General features: G+C 38.8%; 1 protein-coding gene across 1 annotated transcript in view; it reads right to left on the minus strand.

The window, feature by feature from the left end:
* The window catches only part of msl-3 (male-specific lethal 3), a 222170-nt gene that overhangs the window by 100703 nt on the left and 101235 nt on the right, over positions 1-20232 (minus strand). Inside the window, exon 7 of the mRNA XM_067143009.2 lies at positions 16150-16290. Coding sequence (XP_066999110.2) covers positions 16150-16290 — 141 coding nt within the window. The remainder of the gene's footprint in view (positions 1-16149; positions 16291-20232) is intronic.

Consider the following 20232-nt stretch of genomic DNA (forward strand, 5'->3'; position numbering starts at 1 on the left):
TCAATACAATTTGAGAAACCTCAATTCACGCTGTGATCAATCCAATCCACAATTGGAAGTCTAGTCATTATAAAATAAGTTAATTCATTGTTCATAAATTCTGGCAAGTTAATGCACATATTGTACATACTGTACATATTGTAAACTATGTAAATAGCATAAAACAATTGTGTTTAGTATTAAGTTAGTTTACTATAAGTTCCAATGTTTATAGTTTTAATTCTTGACCTTGAGATTAATATAGGCTGAAGATCCCCATAACTAGGGTGAAACATGTCCCTAACTGGTGTTTTTAATTCATGTAGAATTTAATCACTAAAAATATATATTTGTATTGAAAAGGTGGACACAATAATTTTAATCTCGAAAGAGTTTACTTATTGTATCTTCAATACGGAACAAAATGAGATTAGTTACTTGTAATATCCACAATTGAATCGCTAATTGCAGAAACCACCTAACTGCACTTTTTCAAACTGTTGGGAAAATGAAAAAACTGTGAGGGAGTATAAGTTGAAGTCTGATCTCCTAAAATTTTAAATTAAACTTCAATGTGCTAGAAAAGTGTAGTAAACAAGAAATAAGTTTTAAAAAATTTTAAATGCCATAAACAATTTTTTTAAAACTTTGCACTTCGGTTGTTTCTGAAATAAACAACTTTTCCTGTTAATTTTTGTAGCAATTATTAAAAAAACAGCTAATTGATTAATCTATGCAAGTTTTAAGATGAAAGGTTACGTAAATAACACCATTCTATTCATACAAAATTTAACAGACATCAGTTAATGAACCACAAAATACAAATTAGAACAGTAAAACCCTTTCTGGCTTTATTCAGCCTATGGCATATCCTCAGCAGGTTCTCTCTCGGTTGTTAGCCACTGAATGATGCTGACATTAAAGTCTTCATAACCAACGGTGTAGTCCATTAATTTTTTCAAGTCTTTTACTTTCTTTTTGTTGATTGGAACCTAAAATCAAAAATTACGTTGTGCAGAACCCATTAAAAGTTTATAAAGTTATTATAGGCTACAAAATGTTTTAATTGCTCAATAATTTTATATCCCTTTAACCCGTTCGGTGGGCGATGCGGCGAGATCTGCGGCTGCAAGTCGCTTGCTCGGTGGGGAACGCGGATATATCCGCCAATTCAAATTATATTTTTTTCTCAGTTGCCTGCCTGCAGAGGTTTATTTCCTTTTCAGCAGCATATTCTGGATGAGTCTGCCCTCTGATGTGAATTTTTTCAACTATGTTCTCCCAATACCAATGTGTCATCCTTGAGTTGCAACATAAAGAATGCAGCTGAGTCCGGGCAAGAACGACCTAAGGCCTAATAGCTCCGCGCTGAAGCTTTAGCTCATCGCCTAATTGTCCCTTGGATGTAATAATATTGCTGTAGAAGGGATTTCTAGAGATTATGACACTGAACAGACCTCTCTGATGACCAGGGCCCGGATTTATATGCACTAAAAACCTGAAAATATGCATGCAAATATGCACTAAAAAGTTAGAATATATGCACGGAAAATACGGAAATATGCTCTTAAAAACATGCAATTTTATTCACTAACCTATTTACAGGTATCATTTATTGCAAAAAAGAAGCATCACAATAGGTAACTAGTAGTCTTTCAATGTTTTCTGGAGACAAACTATGTCTGTTGTCTGTCAAAATGAGTTTATAGGCTGAAAATGATCGTTCTACATCAACTGACATAATTGGACAGTACTTATACATGGGCACCAACGTTTCGGAGCATACATCTGGCAAGGATACCCTAGTTCCACTCAAGTATTGACTAATTAACTTAATCTTCTTCAGTCCTGGGTTCGAATTCAACACCTTTTCTAACTTGCATTTAATCTTCTCTCCAATTTCTCCTGGAGCGTTATTAAACGAAGATGCAGCTTTTTCAACGAGATCAAGTGATTCATGGAGGGGAGTACCAGAAGATTCTAAGCTCTCAATGGCTTTTGAAAGTCTAGAAAAATGTGCATGAATGAAATTCACATCTTGATAAACAGTAGCGGTTTCAAACACAACTTTTGCATCACGGACACACGCAATATGTTCATCTTCAAGTTTTGTAACCACTTCTTTCACTTCATCAAAATGTTCCTGATAAAATGATACTGCAGATAACCATGTCCTCCACCTAGTCAGGACAGGTTCAGGTGGCAAAGGAACTTCAGGTAGACAATCTTTGTAGAACTGGACACGAGCTGGTGCTTTCAGAAACAGTTTCTTCCCACATCAAATTAAATTGTTAACAGCTGGAAACTGTGCGCGTATTTCTTCTGCAATGCAGTGTAATCCGTGCGCTTAACAGGTTACGTGTATGAGTTTTGGATAAAATACTTGGAGGGCCTTTGCTGCTTTCAACATATACGAAGCTGCATCTGTGAGCAGTACAAGCACTTTACAACAATTAGTCTCAATTTCAAATGGCCACAATAGTCGCAGAGAATCATTTACAAATCTTGCTATTGTGCTATGGTTGGTTTTCTCTAGTACTTTACAAGCAAGAAGATATGGCTTACCGGGTTCGTCTGGATGTAATTTACCAACCACGAAATTTGCTATGTAACGGCCACACGAATCCGTTGTCTCATCCACAGATATCCAGACACAGTTCCTTCTGATATCAGAACGGATCAATTCCAGGGTAGATTCATGTAGCGGAGGTAGGTAATTTTTCCTAAGAGTTGATTCATCGGGTATTTTTTGATTTACACAATATTTCTCGAGAAATGATCGCAGAACTAGATTGTTTAATTTATTCCATGGAATGTTGCTGCATACGAAAGCCCTGAACAGATCATTTGAAAATGTATTAAGACTACAGGACTTGGGCTTTACCTGTGTAAGAAGTAGTCATTGTGGTGTGCTGTTCTTCTCCTCCTTTGCTTTAATATGTGCAGTTGTTTTTGAATGCTGTTCAAGCTGAAATTTCTTTTCACATTTCACTTCCTTTGAGCAAACTTGACAGTACACGATGACACCATCTGTTGAATAGTCCCTATTACCCGACACCCACTGATTTAGTAAATCTCTTCTGCTGCTCTTTTCCTTACGCATTTTTTAAAAACTAACACTTTTAGAAATTAGATGCAGGGCATTAAAATGGAACGTAACTAGTGAACTGAAGATAATTCTGTCCTGACCAAGTGCCCAGCCCCCTGAGATTATTATCTGCTGTGGTAGAGAAAGGAATTCAGGGAAGTCCAGCCTGCCTACCCACACCTGCCATTGTCAGTTGTGAAAGTAAAGTGCCGTTACACAGACAGTCGAAAATACCAACTAGCGAGGGATGCACATAAAATAGGCAAAAATAGGCAGATTTATTTTAGTAGTTCTTGTAATTGTCCTTAAATTCAGACATTATATACCGGAATATGCTGTTACGTCTAGAATATGCACTAACCCTCAAAATATGTCAAAATATGCAATTGCATATGCGCATATGCATTTTTAAAAAATCCGTGCCCCACTGATGACATTTTAGAACTGTGACCTGATTTATTATTCCCAGTCTTGAGTTGTTCTTTCACGACTGGAGTGTGTGTTTATCGCGAATTACACAACATTTTATTATCGTACGGATCCGCAACAGTTATATTCCATGATTTCCGTCCAAACTGCTGAGACCAGGGTTCTATTCGATCCTTTTTCTTACATTTTTTTCCGCTAAAATATCTATAATGAATTACTGGCCCCCACTGTTAGAGGAAGATGATTTACGGGTCATGATAAACGAAATGTTGAAAATTAGTGGCGAGAATTGTGATATTAGTGAAGTAAGTTCTGCCAAAGGGGAATTTGTAAGTGACAGGAAATTACCTGGAATAAGTACTGCAGCCTCGAATATACAGGGTTTGGGCGTAGCTGATGTGAATGTTCAGCAGTCGCAATAGAGACAACACGTGTTCGATTCCAGTTCAAGTAGTGATCATGACAGTGACAGTTGTGATGATAATACTGATTACAATCCAACCATTGCAAGTTCTTGGTCAACTTATACTGAAAATGGACAAAGAAATTCCTGCTTTGATCCAAATTTCCACCGTGATGTAAAGAGAGTGTTTTTAGGGAAAACAAAGCTGAGCAAAATATTTTAATAACTTTTTTATGACGAGATATGCCAGAATATAGCTGAACAGACAAAAGATGCCGAGCAGGAAATCGCACATAAAACCCAGTTTAGTAAGACGAAAGGAAGAAATCAAGATCAAGACCATGTCCGGGCAAATAAGGATGAAATAAAGCTTCTTATGGCCATTCTGTTGCCGCAGGGTTTGTACAGAAACCTAAATTAGGAGACTATTTCTCGCAATCGCTTGTTCACTACACCTATTTTGTATGAGCTGATGACACAGAAGAGATTTCTTTTCTCGCCAGATTGAGTGGCCTGGCCGGCCTCCTGACCCCAACTTGGCAGGTTCGATTCTGGCTCAGACCATGGTATTTGAAAGTGCTCTAATACGTCTGCCTCTTGTCAGTAGATTTACTGGCATGCAAAAGAACTCCTGTGGGACTAAATTCCGGCACCTCAGTGTCTCCGAAAACCGTAAAAGTAGTTAGTGGAACGTGAAGCCAATATTATTATTATTATTATTATTATTATTATTATTATTATTATTATTATATTTTCCTCCACAGCTTTTTACATATCTCTGACAATGAGGTGAATAATGCACAACTTCCTCCCAAAATATACGAGATAAATCCAGTATTTGACCACCTGTTATAAAAATTTTCGGATGCTTATACCCCTGCTGGCAAAATGTCAATTGATGAGAACCTCTTGCTATGTAAAGGGTGGCAAGGGTGGCAAGTTTACATAACAAGAAAACGATTGCGTTTAGGAATGGAATTATAAATTATGCGAAGGGGGGACAGGTTATATAACGTGACCTGCTTCCATGTGTATCATAATGAACAGCTGTAAAAGACATAACACTGTGAAGACTGTAAATACTGTAAATATTACCTGTATTGTAGTGTAATATAGTCCGTTTATGTCACTTATGAATTGTAGGGAGCCTATATAAACTTGATCCCTCGAAAGCGCTAACCAACATAACAGAAAATTTCGTGAGTAGGCTATTATAATTTATTCCATTGTATATCTTTTAAGTACATGTAAACTTTGTAAATCTACAATTTACATATACAGAAACATTTATTTACAGGCAGAGATTGATAGTAAACTGCCTAAAATATTCAGCGACGGCGCTTAGGTTCTTTCTGAAATAAACACATTTTTACACAGCTGCCTAACAGCATCGCTTGTATGGAATATGGGTTGTTTCTGCTAAAAAAACAATTATTTATCTCCGAATAGTACAATCCCATCAAAAACTCAATTTTGATAAAAGTGTCACTTAGGTGGTTTCTGAAATAAACGATTCAATTGGCATTAACCATCCCTGTATTGACCGACCAGGTACAAAAGGCATGGAACTCCATCCCACAAGCTGACATCCGGCACCTGTATGACACAATCCAAGCACGTTTGCATGCCTGTGATTACACCAGTTATTATTGGACCAGCAAGGCACAACTGCGATGGCCTTTCTCGCGTGGATATTAACCTGTAGTCTTGTACCTTTAATCAATTAAATATGTTGACTCGACAAATACACTGCCAAAATTTCTGTACTCTACATTCCTTATTTCATGGTGTTTGGATATTTTTTTCTGCCAGTGTGTGTGTATAAGGCATAAAAATGAAAATAGATGTGAATTAATGAGGCATTTCCAGGCATTAGTGTGTGGATATTTTTTTCCGCCAGTGTGTGTGTATATATAAATGTGATGTACCAGGAACGCTGATCCAGTAATGAAGTCCATGTATTTTAAATTTAAAACATGCGCCGCGCACTAACGGAGTGGTTCAAGCAGCAAGCATGCTGTGTGTGACGTGGAGCGGATGACGTAGGAACCTGCCTCGACTCGCCAAGGCTATCTTACATCAGCCATCGAACATAACAAATCTTCCATCATGAATAACTTTTTTTTTGAATTATGATAAAAATATAATGACAACGTCAATGTATTCGCCTCTTTAATATCTTCAATGCCACCAAGTTTTGTTAAAATTTGCCAAGAATTAAAGAAGATATTAAATGAATAAAATAGCTGCAATTGCCACAATTATGCTATAAAAAAGGAGTGCATTTTCAACAGGACACAGTCAAATCCCACGGTCGACACCCAACAGTTGGCTTGTGGAGGTCCGCATCGCGATGTCATAGCCCGCGATATTACGAGAAGTGATGGAATTATTTCTATAGTGAATGAACTTAGACTCCGTAATGGCACAGTAGAACTTGTATTTTCTTCATTGTTCATGCTTTAAGACGATTGATTTGTTTCTACAGCGAGTGAACTTAAGCTTAGAACAGCACATTAGAACTTGTATTTTCTTCAGTTGAACGATTCAAAGTGATTGAGTTATTTCTACAGCCAGTAAACTTACACTCAGAACAGTGCAGTAAGACTTGTGTTTTCATCAGTGTTAAATGCCTTCAAGATATTAAAATATTTCTGCTGTTAGCAAATTCAGAACAGTGCAGTAAGGCTTGTATTTTCTTAGGTGTCAAACGCTTTAAGGTGAATGAAATATTTCTCCACTTAATAAATTTAGACTCCGTGACAGCGCCATTGGACTTGCATTTTCTCAAGTGAAGAATATTTTTCAAATGATCGAAACAGTCTGCAAATAACAGACTTAGAACAGTGCATTAGGATTTGTGTTTATTCAGATGAATTTGAATGTTAGGAAAGACTTTATGTGTGAATAAACCTGGAACTGTTAGTGAACAGAATTAATTTCCATTATCAAAGTATTTGCCAGCATTATTATTCATGACAGTGCGTGTGAACGAGACTAACTTAACGAGCAAAGTATTAAAGTTTCTTTTCTGACAAATTAAAGTGACTGCCCTCAGTGTTAAATAAACAGTGTAAATAATTGTAAATAATCGCTGAGTCATAGGACTCTATTCTTTGAAAACTTAAACGGACTATTTTGTGCCAAGTGTTACATAATTTCAATTTGATTGCATGTTCGATTCCATTAACACTCGACCACATAAAAGTTTACTTCTCTGTTTTCAAGTGACCAATTTAAGTCGCGGGTTCGATTTCATTAACATTCTACCGAGTGAGAGCTACTCTTCTGAGTGAACTGTTTATTGTTGTTATAGAAACATTCTGTCCTTGAGTTCATCATTTCATTTATTTATTTTCTGTGCAGAAGATGCACCTCAGATTAGCACATCCACGGGCTTAAGGACGTGTGTTCTTGCCATTCTTCCAAGTGAGCGATCTCAACGTACCGAACTACTAGACCTCCACGAACTTCCAGACCTTCCACAATTTTTAGACCTTCTAGAACTTCTAGAGCTTCCAATGCTGGAGAAGTCGTGGTTCCATGGTGCCGAGAGCTAATCCATGATGGTACGAGAGGAGTACTGGAACAACGCAGGACATCGCCAGCCACAGCATGGGAAAGATCACACCCCATTATTCTTCTGTACTGAGGTGATATAAACTTGAATTTCCTCAATGAATCAAGACAGTTTTAAAAATTTTTTGAACTTCATTTAAATTGAAACCTCTCTCTCTCTCTCTCTCTCTGTACCACTCAAAATAATGTACCGTACACGCCCTACGTAAAGTCTAGTGCTCTTCAAGCCTAAAGTACGTGCATTTCTTGTTACAATATATATATAAGGGCATAAAAATGAAAATAGATGTGAATTAACTAGGCACTTCCAGGCATCTCAGAAACTTACAACTTGGTACCAGAGAAGTTGATGACCTCAGGATCCCAGAAAATAAAAAATTCTAAAAATTCCCTGAGAAGGGCACGCTGGGGTATTACAAATTTGGAGCTCACCATAAGAATGCAGTCAGATATATTTATCCAAAGCAGTTTTGTGGGTTTAAAAAAGTTTCAGGAAAGTCCTAATTTTATCCCCTCCCCCAAATCAAGATGGTGGCACAATCTGCCAGATGAGATAAAAAATTAAAATTTGACAAAATTATAGCTTTTAGCCTGTAACTGACGGAAAAATTCCAAGATGTTGAATTTTTCACTTGTTACCCCCAAAAAATACTGAAATATAGAGGCAATTTTAGTGACTGTGCAGATCTTCATTTCAAGGTATTTGGTGGCTAAAGGGTAAGTCATGTAAGTTGTATCACAAAACGGATGGCAAAATGTTAGTTCAATTTGGAGCGATTTACAATTTTGGATGGATCATGGTGTGGGTTACTGTAGTCACGTCCTAGTTCGTTAACCATGGGCAACGGCTGAGTGGCCTAGTAAGTGGTCCCGAGAGTCAGGATAGCAGTTGCTATGGAATGGGAGTGGGCATCTCGGACATATTCTGAGTCACGGCCCTCCTTGTGCTCAGGTGGCTAGGACTATACAATTCACTGGTGGTCCATAACCCGTTAGAGGAGAGATCATCACTTGGACTATGTGCAAGTACGGTAGCATCCTGCTTCATGAATTTACCGAGCTCAGAACATTTTAAGCAGGCCTCGGAAGTATGGGAGTAACAGAGTCCCACTCCCATTTGACAGGCGAGGGACTCCTTACAAACAACTTGGCGAACGAAATGGAATTCGATGGGGAGCTATCAATATTAATGGGGCTTATGGAAGAAAGAAAGTAGAACTGGCTGAGTCAGCAAAGAGGATGCATCTGGATGTGCCAGGAGTAAATGATATTCAGGTAAGGGGAGATAACGAGGAAGAGATAGGAGATTATAAAGTGTACTTGATGGGTGTTAGAAAGGAAAGGGCAGAGTGCTCTTTATCAGGAATACCATTGCATGCAACATAGTTTCTGTTAGGCACGTAAATGAGCGAATGATGTGGGTAGATTTGTCAGTTGGAGGAATTAGGACGAGAATTGTCTCAGTGTATTCACCATGTGAGGGTGCAGATGAGGATGAAGTTGACAAGTTTTATGAAGCATTGAGTGACATCGTGGTCAGGGTCAACAACAACGATAGAATAGTGCTAATGGGTGATTTCAATGCGAGAGTTGAGAATAGAACTGAAGAATACGAAAGGGTGATTGGTAAATGTGGGGAAGATATGGAAGCTAATGGGAATTGGAAGCGTTTGCTGGATTTCTGTGCTAGTATGGGTTTAGCAGATCCGAATACATTCTTTAAGCATAAGGCTATTCACCGCTACACATGGGAGGCTAGGGGTACCAGATCCATAATAGACTATATCTTAACCGACTTCGAATTCAGGAAATCTGTTAGGAATGTACGAGTTTTCCGGGGATTTTTTGATGACACAGAGGGTAGAAAATCTTCAGGACGAAGAAATTAGACAGAAGTACATGGATATGATTAGTGAGAAGTTTCGAACAGTAGACCGTAAGCACGTTCAGGATATAGAAAGTGAATGGGTGGGATACGGGGATGCTGTAGTAGAAACAGCAAGGGAATGCCTAGGAACAAAGATGGGAAAAGGCGAACATTTTAGTGGAATGACGAAGTGAGAGCAGCTTGTAAACGTAAAAAGAAGGCTTATCAGAAATGGCTCCGAACAAGGGCCGAGGCAGAGAGAGATTTGTACGTTGATGAAAGAAGCAGGGCGAAACAAATAGTTGTTGAATCCAAAAAAAGTTGTGGGAAGATTTTGGTAATAACCTGGAAAGGCTAGGTCAAGCAGCAGGGAAACCTTCCTGGACACTAATAAAGAATCTTAGGAAGGGAGGGAAAAAGGAAATGAATAGTGTTTTGAGTAATTCAGGTGAACTCATAATAGATCCCAGGGAATCACTGAAGAAGTGGAGGGAATATTTTGAACATCTTCTCAATGTAAAAGGAAATCATCCTGGTGGTGTTGTGAACAGCCAAGCTCATGGGGAGGAGGAAAATTATGTTGGTGAAATTATGCTTGAGGAAGTGGAAAGGATGGTAAAAAAAAACTCCATTGTCATAAAGCAGCAGGAATAGATGAAATTAGACCTGAAATGGTGCAGTATAGTGGGAAGGTAGGGATGAAATGGCTTCATAGAGTAGTAAAATTAGCATGGTGTGTTGGTAAGGTACCTTCAGATTAGACAAAAGCAGTAACTGCACCTATCTATAAGCAAGGGAACAGGAAGGATTGCAACAACTATCGAGGTATCTCACTGATTAGTATGCCAGGCAAAGTATTCACTGGCATCTTGGAAGGGAGGGTGCGATCAGTCGTTGAGGGGAAGTTGGATGAAAACCAGTGTGGTTTCAGACCCCAGAGAGGCTGTTAGGATCAGATTTTCAGTATGCGCCAGGTAATTGAAAAATGCTACAAGAGGAATAGGCAGTTGTGTTTATGTTTCGTAGATCTAGAGAAAGCATATGACAGGGTACCGAGGGAAAAGATGTTCGCTATACTGGGGGACTATGGAATTAAAGGTAGATTATTAAAATCAATCAAAGGCATTTATGTTGACAATTGGGCTTCAGTGAGAATTGATGGTAGAATGAGTTCTTGGATCAAGGTACTTACAGGGGTTAGACAAGGCTGTAATCTTTCACCTTTGCTGTTCGTAGTTTACATTGATCATCTGCTGAAAGGTATAAAATGGCAGGGAGGGATTCAGTTAGGTGGAAATGTAGTAAGCAGTCTGGCCTATGCTGACGACTTGGTCTTAATGGTAGATTGTGCCAAAAGGCTGCAGTCTAATATCTTGGAACTTGAAAACAGGTGCAATGAGTATGGTATGAAAATGAACCTCTCAAAGACTAAACTGATGTCAGTAGGTAAGAAATTCAACAGAATTCACTGTCAGATTGGTGATACAAAGCTAGAACAGGTCGATAATTTCAAGTATTTAGGTTGTGTGTGTGTTCTCCCAGGATGGTAATATAGTAAGTGAGATTGAATCAAGGTGTCGTAAAGCTAATGCAGTGAGCTCACAGTTGCGATCAACAGTATTCTGTAAGAAGGAAGTCAGCCCAGACGAAACTATCTTTACATAGGTCTGTTTTCAGACCAACTTTGCTTTACGGAAGCGAAAGCTGGGTGGACTCAGGATATCTTATTCATAAGTTAGAAGTAACAGACATGAAAGTAGCAAGAATAATTGCTGGTACAAACAGGTGGGAACAATGGCAGGAGGGTACTCAGAATGAGGTGATAAAGGCTAATTTAGGAATGAACTTGATGGATGAAGCTGTACGCCTAAACTGGCTTCGATGGTGGGGTCATTTGAGGCGAATGGAGGAGGATAGGTTACCTAGAAGAATAATGGACTCTGTTATGGAGGGTAAGAAAAGTAGAGGTAGACCAAGACGACGATGGTTAGACTCAGTTTCTAACGATTTAAAGATAAGAGGTATGGAACTAAATGAGGCCATAACAGTAGTCGGAAATCGAGGATTGTGGTGACATTTAGTAAATTCACAGAGGTTTGCAGACTGAACGCTGCAAGGCATAACAGTCTATAATGATAATGTATGTATGTATGTATGTATAATTTTGGTCCTACGACTTTTTGTCTTATCTCTCTCCCGTATACATTAGACTTGGCTGTATTTTTCAACTGTATGTAAGTTTTATGCCTCTTAAAGTATATTTGACACATTTGTAGTAAAGATAAAATCATCAAATTAGGCACGAACATTGGGCCACATAGTGGTCATATGTAAACCAAATTCTATGTTTCCGTCACATAAGTAACCGGAAAGTACGAGGTGTGTTCAAAAAAAGACCGAACTGTGGCTAGAAAAACTTTATGTAGCTTACATCATTTCACAGACTGTCCCCTTCAAAATAGTCCCCTGCACTACCAACAGCGTGTTGCCAACATTTCTTCCACTTTTGGAATGCTTCCTGGAATGCACTTTCTTTGATGGCGCGAGGTTGCCTCGTCGCATTCTCCTTGATCTCTTCAATGTCTTGGAAACGATGTCCTTTCAAGGTGGTTTTCAATTTGGGGAATAAGAAAAAGTCTGCTGGAGCCAAGTCGGGAGAATAGGGCGGATGGGGCACAACAGGAATTTGGTGTTTTGCCAGAAACTGTGGACCGAGAGAGAGGCATGTGCTGGCGCATTGTCATGGTGCAACATCCAGGATTTGTTTTCCTACAGTTCAGGCCTCTTCCTGCGCACAGCATCTCTCAAATGCGTTAAAACATTCTGGTACAGTTCTTTGTTCAATGTCTGGCCTCGGGGTACAAACTCGTGATGGACAATGCCTTTCCAATCAAAAAACACAATCAGCATCACCTTGATGTTTGAACGACTCATTCGTGCTTTTTTCGGTCGAGGAGAACCTTTCCCCACCCACTCTGATGATTGCCTTTTGGTTTCGACATCGTAACCGTACACCCACGTCTCATCTCCAGTGTTTCCACAAACGTTTTTCCAACTTTGAAGCAGAACTTCACGCACATGCGTTGTTCCTCAAGCTGTTTCATTATAGAATTCGACGAACATGTGACACACGCAATCACTTCAGAGGCTCTAACTCAACTGATAATGTAGGCAATGGAATGCGGAAAGCAGCGGTCTGTTGTCAGAAGTTGCCGCTAGGCGCCGCCACAGTCACAACTCGCTCAATGTTGCGGTTTGCGCGCAATTTACAAAGTTCGGTCTTTTTTTGAACTCACCTCGTAATGCAGTGTGTGAAAACTGTACCCAAGTTTCGCCCTATTCAACGTTTCTAACTCAATATAACCCATAAATAGAGGAGATAGGAGAAAATGTCATAGGCTCTACTATGTAGATCGCTAAATGAGGTGTCTCATGGTGCAATCCGTTTGTCAATATGAAGTACTGTTAAGCAGCAGTTAATCTGTAAATGAATGTCTGCAATATTCTAAACGTGCATATACTTTCATATATCTATTTACAGTGAAATCTCGTTAAAATGTTTTTGCAGGGGACAGGAAAAATAATGTGTTACGCGAGAAAACGTACTAATGACTATACAAATAAAAACTACTGTATCCAACAGGGATTTGGAAATGCTAAGTACGATTTTTTCCGACATGAGGGCATTTTACGTCGTGTATTCGTGGGTACAGTGAAAACAATAGGCCTAAAGATGAGAGAGAAGTATTAAAAGGTGTGAAAAACAAGAGAGAACGAATATGAAAATCCTTTCTGATGGGGATTATAAAATAACGACTAACGGTACACTGAAAGGTATGATAAACACGAGACAACAAATATGAAAACCTGCACATGGGCCAAGAAAAAAATCCAAGTATTATTGCGGATTACACTCTTTCTAAAAGAGGTGTTAGTAGAAGCCATAAGACCTATGTGTGTCGGCACGGCGTAAAACAAATTGTAAAAAAAAAACCCACTTTTATTTCTGAGCAGTAGGTTATTAAACATTTTCTGGTCACACTCTTAGAGAATGAATTGGAGGTTACATTCAACCATGTGCAACTGTGAAGAATGACTTTGGGCGCCATTTTCATTTGAATATAACTTCGACCAACTGAAGTGAGTCAATAACAGTAAATTTTGTGCTGGCACCGTGGTCTATGTGGTATAAAAGGTCTCTGATTCATTGTAAACAGGATTTGATTCGAGAAATGAAGCCAATTTCTTGCAACTTAAGTGATCAAGTCGAAAATCGAAGGTGCGAGTTTAAACATTCACAACCTCTGCGCGCTTATGACAGTCCACTTTCTGACAGATTTTAATTCTGTCTTCATTAAGTTATTAAGGAATTTCACATTTTCCGTGTCCATAACTAGATTATCACAAGACAAATATGCACCACGCTACTCAATTTCACATGAGGGTATTTCTAATCCAGACATAGGCTACCGTATCACACGACAAATATTAGCTACACTTTACTGTACTACACCACAAAACACATTTCTACCTTCTGAATGGAATGTGAAATACATGCACAAACAGTCTCACTCTGCTATTCAGCAAACTCGCTGCTAACCGGGAAGCAAAACTGAACACTCCTGAGGCTAATGGCATGCTCCCTGAAAGTGCAGCTTATCCTTTGAAGTTCAGAAACTGTGATGACTGCTCTTACCCCAGTTGGAAATCACTTTTCATCAGCCGTGACAAATACAGTAACATTTCCAGGTCTAGGAAAAATATGATCATACTAAGCGGTAATAGCAAAAATTTGTGATACGATAAGTGAGGTTCTGCAGTCTGTGCACTGAATAGAGAAGCGGTGATGAACCTATGTTTGTAAGCTCGTTGCGAGATGAACAAAAATAAATAACATTTCTGTCCTAGCAGATTGCATACACTAAAATAAAAATACGTACAGCTGTTCTGCGGAATGGTGAGGAGGAACAGAAGAAGAGTTAGCTGCAGCACACTAAGGGCCATTTTATGAGAATAAGGATATTCCAGCTTTGCAGGGAAATAATTTTTTAACTGCCCTGTCCATAAAAAATGACATGAAAATTTTAGGGAAATGCAATATTTTGGCTGAACGTAAGTTATTTTGGGCTGGCACAGTGGTCTATGTGGTACATGGTCTCTGAGTAAACACACTCTTAGAAAGGTGGATGCCAAGTTTATTAAGAGTCTGGAAAAACCATCTTGAAGGCTGCCAATGGTGGAGTTCAACCCCACTATCTCCCAAATGCAATTCCTTGGGTACAATTCTAGATGATGTCACAAGAACATGAGCATATTTAAGTCATGTGATAAAGGAAGTACCGGACACACATACCTGCATTTGGTTTTCAAAATTTAGGGGCAGAAAGTTGGGGTACAGGTTATTATTTGTATCAAAGTCCGTAAAGAGTTCCATTGATACTGAAATCTGTTATTTTTTGCACCCAATCTGTCGCGTTCATGATTAAAGAAAAGCTAGACATTCTTGAAGTGTCAGAGTAAACTAGTAATTGCACTGCACGAGGAAGTACACTGCAGACAGGAGTTTCATGATTGACTGGAGGAAAAGTAAAGCTTGTCCTGAACAAACAGTAACCACCAGGCATTTTTTCCAAAGGAAAGCAAAGTTTCCATGAATGTTAAACAAGATATGTGAATATGTGACTGCAAAAAGATAGATTAGTGATAACGAGTGAAATGTGTTTGTTGAATACTACAGCATGAGAAAGAGATTTATTAACTGTGATTTGTAAAGCTAGCCATGGATGGCTCATGCATGATTTTAAACTTGAGTTTTCATAGGAAAACAAGCACTGCACAATGTCTCCTAGCCAGTTGTGAAAAAAATATTCAAATTTCCAATATTTGTTATCAATTTGTACAAGACAAATTTGGACTTCATCTCACAAACTAATAATGCAGACGAGACGTGCAGTATTTACTGTCTTCAATATTGATATTTAATAAAGCTATACAGTTATAGACAGAACTTTTTTTAAATTTCCCATTCTAAACTTAGTGTGCAGAGATAATTCAATGGCAGGGATTATCTGTGTACGGTACTCGAGTAGAGATGGCATAAAAACATTACTGAACATCTAGGAAAATTAGTTTACATCTTGAGAAGTAGCATGAAGACACCAACTACACTCAACATTTAAAAGTACATTTGCAACAAAGCAAGTACTTATGTGCCACAAGCAAGTGGATTATATAAACCATTTACCAGGCGAGCTGGCCATGCGGTTAGGGTCGCGCAGCTGTGAGCTAGTATCCGGGAGATAGTGGGTTCGAACCCCACTGTCGGCAGCCCTGAAGATGGTTTTATGTGGTTTCCCATTTTCACCCCAGGCAAATGCTGGGGCTGTATCTCAATTAAGGCCATGGCCGCTTCCTTCCCACTCCTAGGCCTTTCCTGTACCATCATCGCCATAAGACCTATCTGTGTCCGTGCGATGTAAAGCAAATAGAAAAGAGAGAGAGAGAGAGAGAGAGAGAGAGAGAGAGAGAGAGAGAGAGAGAGAAGATATAAACCATTTTACAGGCAGAAAGTGCATGAACGAGGAAGTTTGTATTTTTTACAAATTTTTTTACGTCTGAACAATTCGGTAGTGACTAATAGCAGCTAGCCAAGATGTAAACCACCTCTGTTTCACTGAAACTATATATGAGGATATTTTCTTTTTCTAATACCTTTACATGATTTGAGAGAAATATAACAAACATTTTAAAAGGAAACTACAGGTTCAACAATAACAGATCAGTAAACAACAACAAAGCACTTACTCAAGAGCTTCCTGCTTGACAAGTTGATGATTACGTAATGACTGGTACTGGTCTTGTTCTTGATTATAAAGCAGCAAGTCCCCAAGGGTAAAATCGAAGTAAATTCGCACACCATCCACAATTTCTTTGCAGACATTCAAACTGAAATAATTGAAACACATTATCATATACCAATAAACAACACAAGAGTCAGGAAAGAGGAAGACTGCCATCTGTGTTTGCACTGTGAATTAGTTTCAATTACACGGGCGGATCAAATATAATCAGGAATTATTTTTTAAAAAGTTTATTGCATCAACCAAAAGAAACACACAGAGATCACTTTTCTAGATAATGTCCTGCCTTCGATATACATTTTCTCCATCGGATTAGTAAGTTTTTGATGCCGTCCAGATAGAAAGAAGAGGGACGTGTGTGGAGCCAGTTGCGCAAGAACTCTTCTATACTTCCATCATCATCGAACCGCTGTCCTCCTAGGTCTTATCTGAGTGGTCCAAACAACTGGTAGTTGCAGGGCAATAAATATGGACTGTGCGGAGGGTGTTCCAGAGGTGTCCAGTGTATTTCCTCCAGTTTTCCCCACGTTAAAGCGGCAGTATGCGGCCTTGCATTGTTATGGAGAACAAATACATTTCCGATTGATTGCTACCGTAGCTTGTTGAGATGCGCAGCTTTCCCTTTATCTAAAAGGTGACAGTAATAGGCTGCATTAAGTGTCCTCTGTTCGTCAAGAAAATCCACCCGCAAAATGCCTGCAGAGAACCAGAAAACGGTTACAAACACCTTTCCAGCAAATGGGCGTTTTGGCCTTGACCAAACCTGCTTTGCCGCCACTCCATGCTAGCTTGCTTTGACTCTGAGGTGTAGGTCTTGTTTGACCGGCCCAAACGAATGGTAGTCGCAGGGCAATAAATATGGACTGTGCGGAGGGTGTTCCAGAGGTGTCCAGTGAATTTCCTCCAGTTTTTCCCGCGTTAAAGCGGCAGTATGCGGCCTTGCATTGTCATGGAGAAGAATTACTGTTTGGATCGATTGCTGTTGTAGCTTGTTGAGATACGCAGCTTTTGCTTCATCCAAAAGGCGACAGTAATAGGCTGAATTAAGTATTCTTTGTTCGTCAAGATTATCCACCCGCAAAATGCCTGCAGAATCCCAGAAAACCGTTACAAAAACCCTGCCAGCATATGGGCGTGTTTTGGCCTTGACCAAACCTGCTTTGCCTCTTTGCTGTCACTCCATGCTAGCTTGCTTTGACTCTGAGGTGTCATGATGCACCCAAGTTTCATCACAAGTCACAATACGATGCAAGAAATCCTCTCCTTGATGCAGGAGTCTGTGAAAAACTTCCTGGCATAAAGTTTTTTGTTCTTGGTTGAGGAGATGAGGAACCCACCTGGCAGACAATATTCCGAAATGGAGATCATCTCGGTCGATGGTTTAAACACTTCCGTAAATTACTTCTACAGCTAAAACAATTCGCACATTTTTTTTCCTGTCGATCTTCACCAATAATGTCACGAATAGCAACAATGTTGTCTGCAAGGATGCTTGTCTGCGGTCTCTTTTTATGAGGTCCATTTTCCACAGCTATTCTTCCTGCCACAAATACTTTAGCCCACTCATACACTCCAGTCTGCGAAAGTGTTCCTTCTCCAAAAAGTGCGCGGAACCGTCTCAAAATTTCGAAAGGTTTGGTGGCCTCTTTCGCGAGAAATTTGATAATGATGCATTGCACAACAGATGTGTGTACCTTTTGTTCACTTATGGTGTACTGAAGGAGCCCAGCTCTCCACTGTCATTCCTACGCGCAAACCCCTTCTCCACACACTCCCACCAAGATCCTGGCAAAGCCCTGCCTCAGAATTATTACCAACAGCAGTGTTACATTCAAATTTCCGTTTATATTTGATCTGCCTTCCAGCAGTGTTACATTCAAATTTCCGTTTATATTTGATCCGCCTTTATAGTAATACTGTCCTAGTTTACATACATACTTCAACTTGCTTTGAAATAACCCACAACTTAAGCAACTAACCAGAAATAAACTCCACAGCACCCCCATGATCAACGGACCTATATTTCCGCTTTTGGAGCAGGCCCTGTCATACTGAAACTTAGCAGTTCACAGCACTTCATAAATTGAATTTTAAATACTGAGTAGGGTGATTGTATTGAAACACATGTGACCAATTCCAAGCAATGAAACACACGTTATTTTTAATTAAAATAAAAAAATATAAATGATTTTGCAAAATAATATTATTATTGTTAATATAAAAACTAATAAAGTAAACAAGAAATACGATCCACACCAGTTAATAAGAAATGACAAACGTAAGGAAGTCACGCAAACAATAAGGTTGACAGATGAACTTGAAGAAGCTATTCCAGTTCTCAGAAAACAAGCTGAAAATTTAGCTCCATAGAACTCTCTTAATAAACATGCCAGGTGTACAACACAATGTGACAAAATTCATAAGGAGAGATATCAGGCATGGTTAAAGTTCCAAATCCATAAAACAGAAGAGAATGCTATCAACCTAAAAAATATCAGGAAGTAGTTCTCACCAATTATTAGAAGAACTAAGACAGAATTTTGTAAGGATATAAGAAATTCTATACAGTCCGACTCGTTGGCTGAATGGTCAGTGTACTGGCCTTCGGTTCAGAGGGTCCCGGGTTCGATTCCCGGCCGGGTCGGGGATTTTAATCGCTTCTGATTAATTCTTCTGGCTCGGGGATTGGGTGTATATGTCCGTCCCAACACTCTCCTCATCATATTCAGACAACATACTACACTACCAACCACCACAGAAACACGCAATAGTGCTTACATCCCTCCATAGAGGGTTGGCGTCAGGAAGGGCATCCGGCCGTAAAACAGGGCCAAATCCACATGTGCGACACAGTTCGCACCCGCGACCCCACAGGTGTGGGAAAAGCGGTAGGAAAAGAAGAAGAAGAAGATAAGAAATTCTATACAAGTTAATTATCATAACACAAATTCTGGAGACTATAATAACATTTTTGGAAAACAACTACAGAAATTGAGGAGTTGGATGCAATAACAGCGTAAGTAGACTTACGTTATTTTGAGAAACAGAAGCTTGAAGTTTATAAATGTTCTGAGTTAAAAGTAATAATAGGAATCAATCTGAATTTCACTTAAGAACATTTAAAAGAGCCACGAAATGTATTTCCCAAAGAATTTTATTGATCTGTTAGCTAATAAGAAAGACAGAGTTATTTAAAATTTCATTTTATACGCTGTTATTGCATGAAGAGCAGGAATATTATATTTTGCCATACACCAGTATTGATAAGGGAGTTAGGAAAGCTTGCTCGCCCACTATAGAGGAACAAAAGTGACAGTTTATCCCATCTCAGTTCTCCAAAATGTCTAAACTTACTAAAGTTAAGAACAAATTCCTAAAAAAAAAAAAAATTGTCAACTAAGAAAGGTAAAATCATTAAGTTTATTCTTTATTTAATATTCACCTTTTTCGTTCTTTTTGAGTAAAGGATCGAGAGAATTTTGTTAACGTGCTCTCTCCAACTATGGTATTAGGCTACGGTAATTCCCCCCCCCCCCCCCCTTCCACAATAGATATTTGAAATGTTATAAAATTAGTAACATTCCTTTGTGAACAACTTTTATTCCTATTTTCATTTACAAAATGGTTCTCTAAACCTAAAAGAAAAGGAACAAAAAACAGATCACAAAGTATATAATTGGGATTTAGACATTGTGTGTCTTACTTGTTTGAAATACTCAAATGCATCATTGATCAAAATCAGGATGATTCATCTTCACATGCTGCATTAGCAGACTCCAGGGAATCATTAATACAGACATGACTTTCACATACCACTCAACATTTTCAGTTTTTAAGTATTTCATTAGTGAAATAACATTAATCCTTTTGTGCGCTTTTACACCACACTTTTTTACATCATGTAGCCTTAAATCATTAAAACTGAGAAAGCTATCATTCCTCTTTAAGAAGGTAAATGGGACATAGGAGTGTAGGACTATGACTCTGACACAACACCATTATGGTAATAGTCACACAAACTTCTGTA

Source organism: Anabrus simplex, chromosome 3, assembly GCF_040414725.1.
Source record: "Anabrus simplex isolate iqAnaSimp1 chromosome 3, ASM4041472v1, whole genome shotgun sequence".
Lineage (NCBI taxonomy): Eukaryota > Metazoa > Arthropoda > Insecta > Orthoptera > Tettigoniidae > Anabrus > Anabrus simplex.